Source organism: Alligator sinensis, unplaced genomic scaffold, assembly GCF_000455745.1.
Source record: "Alligator sinensis unplaced genomic scaffold, ASM45574v1 scaffold735_1, whole genome shotgun sequence".
Taxonomy (NCBI): domain Eukaryota; kingdom Metazoa; phylum Chordata; order Crocodylia; family Alligatoridae; genus Alligator; species Alligator sinensis.
The window spans coordinates 555,300-567,013 of NW_005842639.1; the positions used below are offsets into that span (position 1 = coordinate 555,300).

The following is an 11,714-nucleotide window of genomic DNA, read 5'->3' on the forward strand; positions in this document are numbered from 1 at the left end:
TCCTCCAGGCAGGGGGGTGGATGGATGCTTTCATGCCCTCCCACCATCCCATCAAATGAGCTGTAGCTCAGGAAAAACCTCATGGGCACTTGTACACGATGCCATGTCTCTGAATCATAAGGCATCCTGCTCCCTTGGCCTTCTGCCTGGCTCCAGCCTGACGCGGCTCCCGACCTCTCTTTGTTTGGTGTCTCAGCGCCTAGCGCAGCCTGACCCCTCCCGGTCTCTCCCCCCGCCGCGCTGCTCCAGGGAGCAAGGCCTTGTCATACAGCTGGGGGGAATGAAGGCAGAGACAGAGCAACGGCCAGATGCAGAAAGACTGAGGTGCCCAAGTCCCCTGGGAACCCATAGGAGTTGGACTCCTAAGTATTTCTGTCCATCCAGGCAGCTGTAGCAAATCAAGGACTTGAACCCAAGTCCTAGAGACGTGCTCTAACCACTGGCCCACGCTTCCCTCCCAGGCAACGCAGGCCCGGGAGATTGGCTGCTGCTTGCGACCACCGTGACAGATGGATCGACTGCCCGTCTTGCGGGGCATCGGCGGCACTTGCGTGTCAATCATGTTGCTGTTTCCAGATGGCGTTTGGTTTCCTGGGGCCAGAGAAGGGGGGGAAGGGGGCGTTATTATGTTTGCCATGGGAGAGAAGGGGACCTGTCCTGCCTCCCAGATGCACCTGAGGGAGCTCAAAACAGCCGGCGCAAGCATCGGTCACCTGGCTGCAGCCCACACCCACAGAGCTGGGCAGATAAACCCGCCCGGACACCCACACCACAAGTCCACAGCGTGGTCCAGCCACACCGGGCTGCATCCGCTGCTCCAACCACAGCATGGAAGAAAGGATACCGCTCAAGACCTCACACCACTGCTCGGGATGTCCCTCAGCTTCTCCTCGCCCATCTCCACAAGCCCGGGACCCTGGCACCAAGCACTCAAGGGGAACCCCCAATCATTACGGGGCTTAGGACACACAGCTGAGCAGCTGTGAGTCTAGCCAGTAGAGGGTAGCGGCGCACACATGTACATATACACACGTGCACGTCAAGTCACGGCAGCCTTTCCCTGGGATCCGCAGCATCGGGGCAGAGGCAAAAGTGCAGAGGCCGAGAGCCTTTCTTCCAACGCTGAACAAGGAACTCGGACGGTAAAATGGTGTCAGCCCTGAAGCGGTTGCATCTCTAGGCTGGCGGACTATGGATGCATTCCCAGGAGCTCCCCACGAGCCAGCCAGGGGACTGGTAGACCTGTAGCTGCCCCAAGCTAATTGTGACAAGCAGCCTGGGTCCTCAACACCTCAGGCAGGGCTCGTAGCCCACGCTGAACTCTACGGCCGCTGCTACGCTATTAGCAGTGGCCACTGCACAGACGCACCCTGCCCCGGGCCCCTCTCCGGACCACGGACCTGGTGATCATCCCTGGCACTTACACACTTGGTTTTCTGGGATTCACAAAACCCTCCGCCACGGCCCCATTAGCAGGGCAGGGTCCCAGGCTCTGCCACGCTCAGCCCTGACCCTGGCAGAAGAGGGAAAGGGGAAACTGAGGCACAGAGAGGGGAAGGGATGTAGCCACAGTCACCCAGCAGGACAGCAAAGGAGCCGAGCCAAATTGCCGGCCCCTCTGCACCCCGAGATCTGAGCCAGGGCCTGGGGCCAGGAACAACTGCACTTAAAGCTGCGGCTGGATTGGAACGCCAATCCAGCCACAAAAGAGGGAAGAGGGGAGGAAGGGCAGACCGTACCCACAAAAGCCTTTCACTAGGCCCCAAGCCCTCTGCATCGCTGAACGCCCCCCCAGGGCAAGACTGGGCTCTCACCCCACTGCACAGGGGAGCAGAGACAGCAATAGGAGGTGCCCAAGGCTGTACACAGGGAGTGGGTGGCAGAGGCGGGATCTGAACTCAGGACTTTCAAGCCAGCCCTTCTCCACCCCCACAACAAGCTCACAGAGCGGTAGGTCCTGAGACCCAGCAAGGGCATCTGGCAGGAGCTGCTCCTTAATGCACTTTGCCCCGTCTGGACCCGACTCCAGCGTGTCCTGGATTCAGGGCCAGGAACAGGAAAGACGTTCGAGTCCCCCCGGGCCAGTCCGACACCAGGGACCAGACTCCCCTCCAGTGCCCAGCGGGAAGAGGGGAGGCACAGGAGGAAGGAGGACTGGTGCGGGGAAGAGCAAGGAAAGATCCACCCGGTGAGTGGGGAAGAGGGATGGGATCCGGCAAGACCCAGCTCAGCCTGGCTGGTAACACGGGCGGGTGAAACGGACCCACAGGTGTGAAGCCCGCATGCCGGCCCGAGAAGAGACTGCAGGCCGGCGCTGCAGTGGCTGCCCGGGGATTGACAGGGCGCTGAGCCTGCCTTTGCAGAGCAGCTGCCTGTCCAGGTGACGCTGCGCGGGTGACGAAGCCTCGGAGGACGTGGGTGGCCTGAGGGCCTGGCTGCGGCATGAGTTTGCTGGGAAGTGGGGGGGGTCTCAGCCGAAAGCCCCCACTGCACATCCAGCTGGATCCACCCTTCCCTGGAGTGGGAGGAACAGGATCCTCTTTATTAAACCTTCCTGGCGGGCATCAGAGACGCTCAGCTCCGGACACATGAGAGCAGGGGGGACAAAGGAACAGACGGGGCGTAGCTGCTGTGTGGGCTGGGATAACTTGGCGCTGGCTTTGCACCTGGGGGAGCTGATAGCCCACCGTTTTCGCTGCCTCTCAGTTAAAGAAAGAGCTTATTCCCCTTCAACAAGGACAGGCGTGGACATGGTCTACGAACTGCCCTCCCTCCCACTAGGAGCCCGGTGCCCGTCAAACAGAGGTCGCGGGTGAGCTTGCACCCCCCTGCCCCCCAACCCAGAGCAGGCACCGGGGTAGCAGGATGCTACAGAGGACAAGGACACAGGCCTGGCCAGGAAAGCAGCTACAGGCCAACCCCGCATGGCACGGGGTTGGATACAGGGGGCATCCCAGTGGGCAGAGCAGCCAGGCCATCGGCCCCTTCTGGCCTTGGGGGGTCTCACGGTGATGACTCCACTTGCCAAATGCTTTGCTTCCAGCTCAGGGCCGAGTCTGAACCGCGAAAACAAACAGAGACCCCCTCCAGGCCTAGCCAAGGGCAAAATGATGCCAAGACGCGTTGAAATTCAGCTTCTAGAGCCCTAATACCCAACTCCCAGCTGACGCCAGGGGAGGACTGAGCTGTCCCGCTTGGCACGTGGCAGTGCCCAGAAGCAAAGAGCACAGTGAGCACTGCTGAAGGGCGCACCATCTATTTAAAGAGGTATTTAAAAGCAGATTCCTCTCCTCCCAGAATACATAAACCACTTCTCAACATGAAATCTTTTCCATCCAGCCCCCAAGCTGGTGATGAAAGCACAGCCAAGCAGGACACCTGGGCTCCCTTCCTGATGGAAGGGGCATGGGCTACAGCAGCCCCCAGCCGGGAAGTCAGGACTCCTGGGTCCTCAAGGTGATGATTCCCCCTCTTCATCCAGTAATAGGACCTCCCCCTGCACCCCCTACCCCTGTGGAGCCAGCCAGAGCCCAGGGGGTCAGGACCACTTCAATCCACCTTCTCCCCAGCTGTCCCTCCAGCCAGCTGAGCCCAAGCCCCAGCACCCAGCTCCCTCCTGGCCTGGCTCCAGGAGCTTTCTGAGCAGGAGACAGCGATGAGCCGCAGCACCAGGCGTGGGATGGGGATTGCACACGGTTTATGACCCAGCCAGAGATTTCCCCTCGGATGCTCCTGAAGGCCGGCAGCGTTTCATCATTCCCCTCTCCAGGATTTTTACGGCACCGTAAATATCCCAGTAACAGCCTCTGGCCCCAAGAGGAGGGTTAAACCAGGGTTGTGGACAGATTGGCTGATGGAAAGCAGCGGACTGTGAGGCAGGGTGCTTTTTAAGGAGAATTATGGTAGTTCCCGGGTGCACCAGTCCTGGACCAGGTGCAAATTATGCACCTAGGCATGGGCAGTCTGGCCTGGGAGTTAGTTACCCCGTGCATGGGTACAGTCCGGGCTAGATTCGCAGGCAGCTGAGAGGTGGGGACTGGATTCAGAGTTGTAGCCAGACAAGCCAGGGTCAGAAGCTGGAGACAAGGTTTCATAGTTTCTAGGGTCAGAAGGGACCTGGGCAGATCATATAGTCCGACCCCCTGCCATGGCAGGAAAGGGTACTGGGGTCAAACGACCCCAACAAGATGGTCATCTAACCTCCTCTTAAAAACCCCCAGGGTGGGAGCCTGCACCACCTCACTTGGAAGCTGGTTCCAGACCCTAGCCGCCCTGACCGTGAAGTAGCGCCTCCTGATGTCCAACTTAAACCTTCCCTCCGCCAGCTTGTGACCGTTATTCCTGGTCACTCCTGGCGGCGCTCGGGGGAACAGGGACTCCCGCAGTGCCTGTTGATCCCCCCTGACTAGTTTATAGCAGGCCACAAGATTCCCCCCTCAGCCTTCTCTTCTGGAGGCTGAACAGGTTCAGGTCCCGTAACCTTTCCTCATAGGACCTGCCCTGCTGTCCCTTGATCATGCGAGTGGCCCTCCTCTGGACCCTCTCGATGCTGTCCACATCCCTCTTAAAGTGCGGCTCCCAGAACTGGACGCAGTACTCCAGCCGCGGCCTGACCAGTGCCGCATAGAGGGGGAGGATCACCTCCTTGGTCCTGCTTGAAATGCATCTGTGGATGCACGACAAGGTACAGTTGGCCTTCCTAGCCGCCTCCCCACACTGCCGAGCCATGTTCATCTTGGAGTCAATAATGACTCCGAGATCCTTTTCCACCTCCGTGCTGACAAGAGGGGAGTTCCCCAGCCTGTAGGTATGGTGCCGGTTGTTCCTCCCCAGGTGCATCACCTTGCACTTGTCTGTGTTGAACCCCATCCTGATCTCCTCCGCCCATCCTTGTAACCTGTCAAGGTCCGACTGTAGCCTGTTGCTCCCTTCTATTGTGCCCACATCCCCCCACATCTTGGTGTCATCAGCAAATTTGAACAGGGTGCTTTGCACCCCCCCATCCAAACCACTGATGAAGATGTTGAACAGGGCGGGCCCGAGGACCGAGCCCTGCGGGACCCCACTGCCCACGTCCTTCCAGGCCGAGAAGGACCCATCCACTACCACCCTCTGGGTGCGGCTCTCTAGCCAGTTGGCGACCCATTGGACTGTGTGGGTGTCTACGCCAGTCCCCCAGTTTCCTAATGAGAACGGGGTGAGAGACAGTGTCGAAAGCCTTCTGGAAGTCCAGGAAGACTATATCCACTGCTACCTGTGAGCGGAGGGGAACTGGGATCAGGGGAGCCCTTGCCTTGAAGCCAAGGCTGACAGTCAAACCAGAATCACAAGATCCAGAATCGGGGGATCCCGATGGGTTCCTGGTGTCGGAGCCAACCAGGAGACCGGGGCCTGGGCCTGGCTTTTAAATCCTGGAGCAGCTAGGGCCAGTGGCCTGTGGCTTACGGGGATTAGCTGTCCCCACTGCCTCAGTTGGCCCAGATGGGACCTGGGCACTGCTCCAAGCTGGGGGTAAGTGGCTCTTACTCCGGGGATGACTTGCCCTGACCCCTCGATTGGGACTGGCTTGGCCTCCTTACCCCTAAATCCCTCAGCTATCTGGGTCTCGGTGGCCGAACAGACCTTGACCTCCCTTCCGGGCTCTGCTGCAGACCTAGCGCACATCTTCTGCCCTGTCACTTATATCGAGGCATGAGAAGTTACAGGGGGGAGGTCTTGCTCAAGATGTCTCAATGGGGCCTGATTTCTATAGGTGAAGCCTCCAGACCATGATCACCCAGCATCCCAGGGGCAGCACCTGCTTGTGAACCTGCCCTGTTCCATGCCTCAGTTTTCCCACCTGAAAAATGGGGAGACACAGGGGAGGAGAGTATGAGATCAGCTAGCAACAGAGACCTGCTGAGGCACTGCTGGGATCCAGGCCCAGAAGAAACCATTTGATCATCTAAGATGGAGAATTTCACCCCATTCCCCGGGAGAAACACCCCCCACTTCCACAAAGGCAGGCTAGGAAGCCCCCAAGGGCCAAGTGGTTCTGCCCCCACCCTTAGGAGACTGCACCACTCTCTCACCACCCTCCCTGCCAGCAGCTGGCCCTTCCTTCCCTAAGGGAACAGGCCTGACTACGGCTCCCTTCGTCCCAAGATTCAAGGGGCCTTTCTACACCTAGCATCTCCTTCCTGGGAAGGTGCTTCACTATTGAGGACACTTGCTATGGGATAATTATGCCCCTTCCTGGCCCGCTAATTAGCTATGCAAACATGAAGACCGCCCTCCCCCACCTATGATTGCCTCTGGCCCTTTGAGATGGGATCATAGCACTGTTAGAATCAGTACCACCTGTATATTGGATCCTTGTTGCCCCACGAGAGAAAGCAGCTGAGGAAAGGCCAATGCAGACTCACCCACTCCTGGGATCCATCGCAGGGAGAAGACATGGGTCCCTGCCCTGGCTGTGGGAGCTGGATCCGGTCAGTCCCAGCTGCATTCATTCCCCCGCTGCCCTGCTCCTTAAAGCGATTGCAACCATGGAGGGAGGTGCCCGGACCGCAGGAACCCAGGAGTCTGGAGCCCTGATGCCTTCCTGCAGCTCTAGCGCCGAGCAGCTGAGCACAGCAAGACGGGCTGGCAGACATCACTGGAGCCCAGCCACCAGCCCCTGCATTAGCTCAGCCTGTTGGCCTAGTTCCCCATGTTGGCTGGGAGCCAGGGGACTGTAGCAAACCCAGAGACCTGCCTTGTTGGATCCCCTAGATCTGCTGCTGGGTAACTGGGAGCAGGCTGGCTTGGTGCCTCAGTTTCTCCAGCTGTACAATGGGGTGATATGAGCTGCTTTCTCTGTAGGGGCTCAGCCCTAGCAGGAGCTGACCCTTCCCCCTCCTGTGTGCTAGTGGGGCTGGCTGGCTCCGAGATGCTGCCATTGGGGTGCACTGCAGAGACGGTCTGTTGTGGAGTGCTACTGGAAGTGGTGATAGCAGTGGCCAGAAAGAGCAGGGCTTGCACCACTAAGACCAGCCTTTGGCCTGCCAAAGCTCCCACTTTTCGTCCATAAGGCAGGTTCTTGATGCCCTTTCCCTGCTCCTCTTCTTTGGCCTCAGGAGAACTCAGAAACCCACCACCTAGAGATACTCACTCCCTGCTTTGTATTTGATCTCAGGCTCCCAATGCAGCCACGGGGCACACACATATTAGGCTCCGGACAGGGATTGCACTGGATTTCCTTCCCTCTAACCCCAAGTACCCCAGACTGAGGGACGGCTAAAGCAGGTGTGTGGGTGTTGGCTGAGACATTGGCTTCCAGCTTCGCCTGGAAATGACAGAGTAGGGGGGTGGGGGGCTCAATGCGGTGGAGAGAGAGTGGCAGCATCGGCAGAGCTGATGTGGTGTGAACGTATCTGGAAGGGGCTGAGCTGTGCAGAGAGCCCTATTTCTGGATCAGTTTAATTGACGGTTGTTGGAAATAATCTCTCCAAACTCCAGAAGGGAACCAGACTGGGTGGGGGGGAATAGAGCCTGGCTTCCAGGTTTGGTTTCTGGGCTCCTTCCTTTCCCTCGCACCTGAGGAGTGTGGGACAGAGTTTGGCCACCCCTGCTTTAACCTATGAGACTCAGAAGTTGTGCTCTTGATGTGAGGACTCGGACAGGCAGCAGGGAGGCGCAGGAGCTGACGACAGGGCCCTTGAAAGCAGAGGCAGATGAGGCCTGTGGTCTTGTTACTAATGGAGTCTTTTCTGCTTCTGATCAGCAGAGAACAGGCTCCCTCTGCGAGAAGCCCCCGCCCTCACCCGCTATCACAAAAGGTGTGAAACTTCCCACCCCGCCACGCTGCTTTTATACCTCCCCAATTAGCAGCTTGGCTTGTGCAGCCACACTGAATTCGTTAGAAGATGCTAATGATCCCGCTCTGCTCATCCACACAGCCAGCCCCACCGCTAGCAGCTCAAGGAAGGCTTTCAAATCCATTCCCTCCTTCCCCCACAGCAGCCTGCAGGAGAGGGGCAGGGAGCACAGGGGCTAATTTCTGCAAGGGATGTATCCAGCGCTCAGGAGAGCAGGTTTTATCCCCAGTGAAGACACATTATTTGCCTTGTCCACTGCTGTTTTAAAGCAAGGGCAGCCAAGCTGTGGCATAGCAGCCGTATGGACAGCCTTTGTGTAGGGCACATGGCAGATGGGGGAGCAGAAAGCAGAGCAGCAGATGGGACAGGGGAAGGGGATTGGAGTGGCACTTAAGGAGGGCATCAGGCCTGATTTGCAGAACACCTGCTAAAAACATTGGCTCGAACAAGTCCAAACCCTTTACTTACATGAGGCAGAGGCAGCCCCAGGAGGGGTCAGTGCCACCCCCTGCTCAGACCCTGAGAGGAGCTGGCTCAGAGCTGGTTCAAAGCCAACTGGATGGAGTCTCAGGGGAGCACCACGTAGCCAGGGCTCCTGCTGCTTGGGACTAGGACGTGCTCCCTAAGACATACGAAGACCTTGCTGTGCTCCCAACGCCCAAGTCTCCCATCCTACTACTAGATGCAGCTCCACATACCAGACGCTGCTCCCCAAGCATGGATCTACTGCATACACGAACCCCACACAAGGGGCTGCCGAGTCCTGCATGATCCAGTGTCCCCGACATACAGGAGGTAGGAAGAGGGGATGAAGTAGGTTGTGCTACAGAGCCTGAAAGAAGACCGAGCCACCTTGGCGAGAGAAACCCAGTTGGTTTATTTGCAAAGGGCTGATCGCTTGCTTTACATAGAAAAACCCTCTCATTAAAATCCTAGAGAATGAGGGAGAGAAAGAATAAGGGCTGGTCCAAGGAAGAGGAGGGGGTTGGGGGGGTGTTATACGACACTGATGAGGCTCCCGGGCCTGGGAACGTTGGTCCGTGCACAAGCTGAGATCCAGGGACTGAAGAGGGATCTGTGGCAGGAAGGTTCTTCAGGCCTCCATGCAGTGCCTCCTATGGCAGGGGTCCTCGCAGGGGGCCCCGTGGGGGCACCGGGGGTCTCTGAGCTGGTCGTGGAGGCATTGGGACCCGCTGGTAGCCATAAGGTGGTGGCCGTGGGGGGCCGCTGTAGCCGTGGGGGGGCATCAGCGGAGGCGGCCCACGCATCCCATGGTGCGGCATGGGGCCGGGGTGACCTGCAGGGAGAGAGGATCCTGGCATTTAGCCTCAGCTCTGTGCAGAGGCTGCAGGGCAGACAGCCCTCAGAGGACTCCCCCAAGCTGACTTCACCCCTAGTCCGTTGGCCAGGAGTGCTGGAGGATACCAGTGAAGCTGGGCCAGCTTACTGCTGTGGCCACGGGGAGGCAGGCAGAGCCAAGAACGATGGACACTTGCTAATGAACCTCCCCGTCTCCATGGCAACAGGAAGGGGCATGGCCCTGTTCAGCCAATGGGACAGCTGGGCAGGGATCAACCTACTACAAATCTACATATTTAATTGCTTTTCAATCTTGGGAACAACTTGTCAACAAAAATGTCAAGGGTGAACACCAGGACCTAGGTGAATAACTTTTCAGAAAAGCCCCGCCACCCGGAAGACACAGACTAATGGATACAAGCTAGTCAAGGAAAAGTTTTGGCTGGACATAAGGAAAAACTTCTTTTCTGTATGGATAACTAGAATCTGGAACACTTCCAGCAGAGGTGGTCTTTAAGAGGAGGTTGGACAAATAACTTGTTGAGCTCGTTTGAGCCCAATTACCTCCTGCCCATGGCAGGGGACCTGACCCGACTTGATAATCTTAAAGGTCCCTTCCAGTTCTTCTTTCTATGATTCTAACTCTGGGTAAGATCTCCCCACCCCCACTTGTGGATGGGGGGCAAAATGAAGCAACATGATCAAGGTCCCACAATAAGTCGGTGCCAGGGGCAGGAAGCAAACTCAGGAGTCCCATTTCTCCCCCTCCACCACACCTGTACTTACCCATGGGGGACCCGAAGTGTGGCCCACGGGGCGGCATGCCCATAGGTGGGGGCCCCGGGTGCGGCATGCCAGGGGGTGGGCGCGGTGGGGGCTGCCCGCCAGAGCCCGGGGGTCCCGGGTGGTGCTGGCCCATGCCAGGGGGTCCATGATGCACCTGCATTGGCGGCATCCCTGGGGAGGAGACAGACACAGTGAGACCCTCATGGGCTCTCAGACCTGCTCAAACAGAAGCTGTGATCAGGGCAGCTGCACAGCAGACCCGGCTAGGGGCACTGGACAGCCACAGCTCCTGCCCGACTCCCCCAGCCTGCCAGGGGCAGGACTGGAAGCAGAAGGGACCCTCAGATCCACTAGCCCAGAGATCCCAGGAGGAAGAGACCAGCCAGCTCCCGCTTGGTCTCGAGCCCCATAACTGAGCTGGGCTGAGGCCTCCCGTGGTATGGAGATGCCTTTACATCCTTCAGATTTGCTCTGTCTCCATCAATACCCTGCGCCCCATTTCTCTGCTGGATCCGTCCAGCACAGCTTTCCCTGCTTACATGCAGCAGCTTCGAGAGATGTATCCTGGCTGATAGACTGGGGACACTGCTAACAAATCCCCCCATCTCCCTGGCAACAGGGAGGGGCACAGCCCAATCAAACCATCTAGGCAGCTCGGAGGGGAATCTACCAGGCAAAAAATTGCTTATTTACTCGCTTTTCAACCTAGATTCCCCCCCCACAATCTTTTTAGCAGAAGCCTGGACACCCAGGCATACTGCTACGACACCATTTGTCACATGTAATTGCCTACTTTGAAGGCCCCAAAGCTCGCGTGTAATTGGAGGTGACAGCTGCCATCTGGTCACCCATAGCCCATTCCCAGATCACACACAAAGCCTCTTAACCAGGCAGAAAGGGAGAGGGCTGGGAGTGTGTGGGGGCGGGGCTGAGAACCACGGTGAGGGGAAGCTGAGGCATTTAAGCCATTTTAAAGTGGTTTTCAGATCAACTGGCCTTAACTGGCTGCCTCTGGAGGGAGCTGAGAGCATAAAAAAGGGGTAGGAAGACAAGGGCAGCGTTCAGCCTTAGACCTTCAGCTCCCCAGGACCACAGCTGCAGGTGCAAACACCATCTGTGTGCAAGGCACCCATTTGAACCAGAAACCAAGGTCAGGGGATCTGGCAAGAGATCCTGAACTGAGGGCCCAATCTCACCTGAGGGGGACTGGGGGGGGCGGTGCCAGGCCCCAATCCCAGTGCGGGTGGCCAGATGGGGGCAGTGCCAGGCTCCCAGGGACCAATCCCTAACATTCACATTCAGTCCAAGCCATGAAGCATCCAGCTGATGGAAGCCAGCCATTTCCAAAAGAATGCAGGCAATTTTAAAAATCAAGGCTCAGCGATGAGACACACTGACCCAGACCACTCCACCCTGGTGTCCCTGCTCAGACATCCCCCCCCCTCTAACTGAAGGGCAGGATTATTAACACCCTCGTTAATAAATCACTAAGCACTTACTCTTGCATGGGAATTTTGTCTAGAGCAGGGCTCAGTGAATCAGGCAGGAAGCCAGTGTCACTGTGCCCATTTTACAGAAAAGGGAAACTGAGTTACGTGGCATTAGTGCCCAGTCCAGTGCTCTGCCCACTAGCCCAACCTGTTCCCAACACCTTACCTGGGTGATGCATCCCGCCCGGTGGGAAGGGATGTGGGTGCGGTGGGTGTCCTCCACTGGGTGCAGCTCCAGATGGTGGGCCAGGGGCACCAGCGCCTGGTGGCATGGGTGGAGGGGGCATGGCAGGAGGCATTC

General features: G+C 57.9%; 1 protein-coding gene across 1 annotated transcript in view; it reads right to left on the reverse strand.

Moving 5' to 3' along the window:
• Window positions 1–8,691: 8,691 nt before the first annotated feature.
• SF3B4 (splicing factor 3b subunit 4) overlaps window positions 8,692–11,714 on the reverse strand; it is a 5,738-nt gene continuing 2,715 nt past the window's right edge. Inside the window, exons 4-6 of the mRNA XM_014524604.2 lie at window positions 11,580–11,714; window positions 9,924–10,094; window positions 8,692–9,135 (exon numbers count right to left, since the gene is read on the reverse strand). The exon at window positions 11,580–11,714 is cut by the window's right edge and continues 78 nt beyond it. Of these exons, the coding sequence (XP_014380090.2) occupies window positions 8,954–9,135; window positions 9,924–10,094; window positions 11,580–11,714 (488 nt within the window). The 3' untranslated portion in view covers window positions 8,692–8,953. The remainder of the gene's footprint in view (window positions 9,136–9,923; window positions 10,095–11,579) is intronic.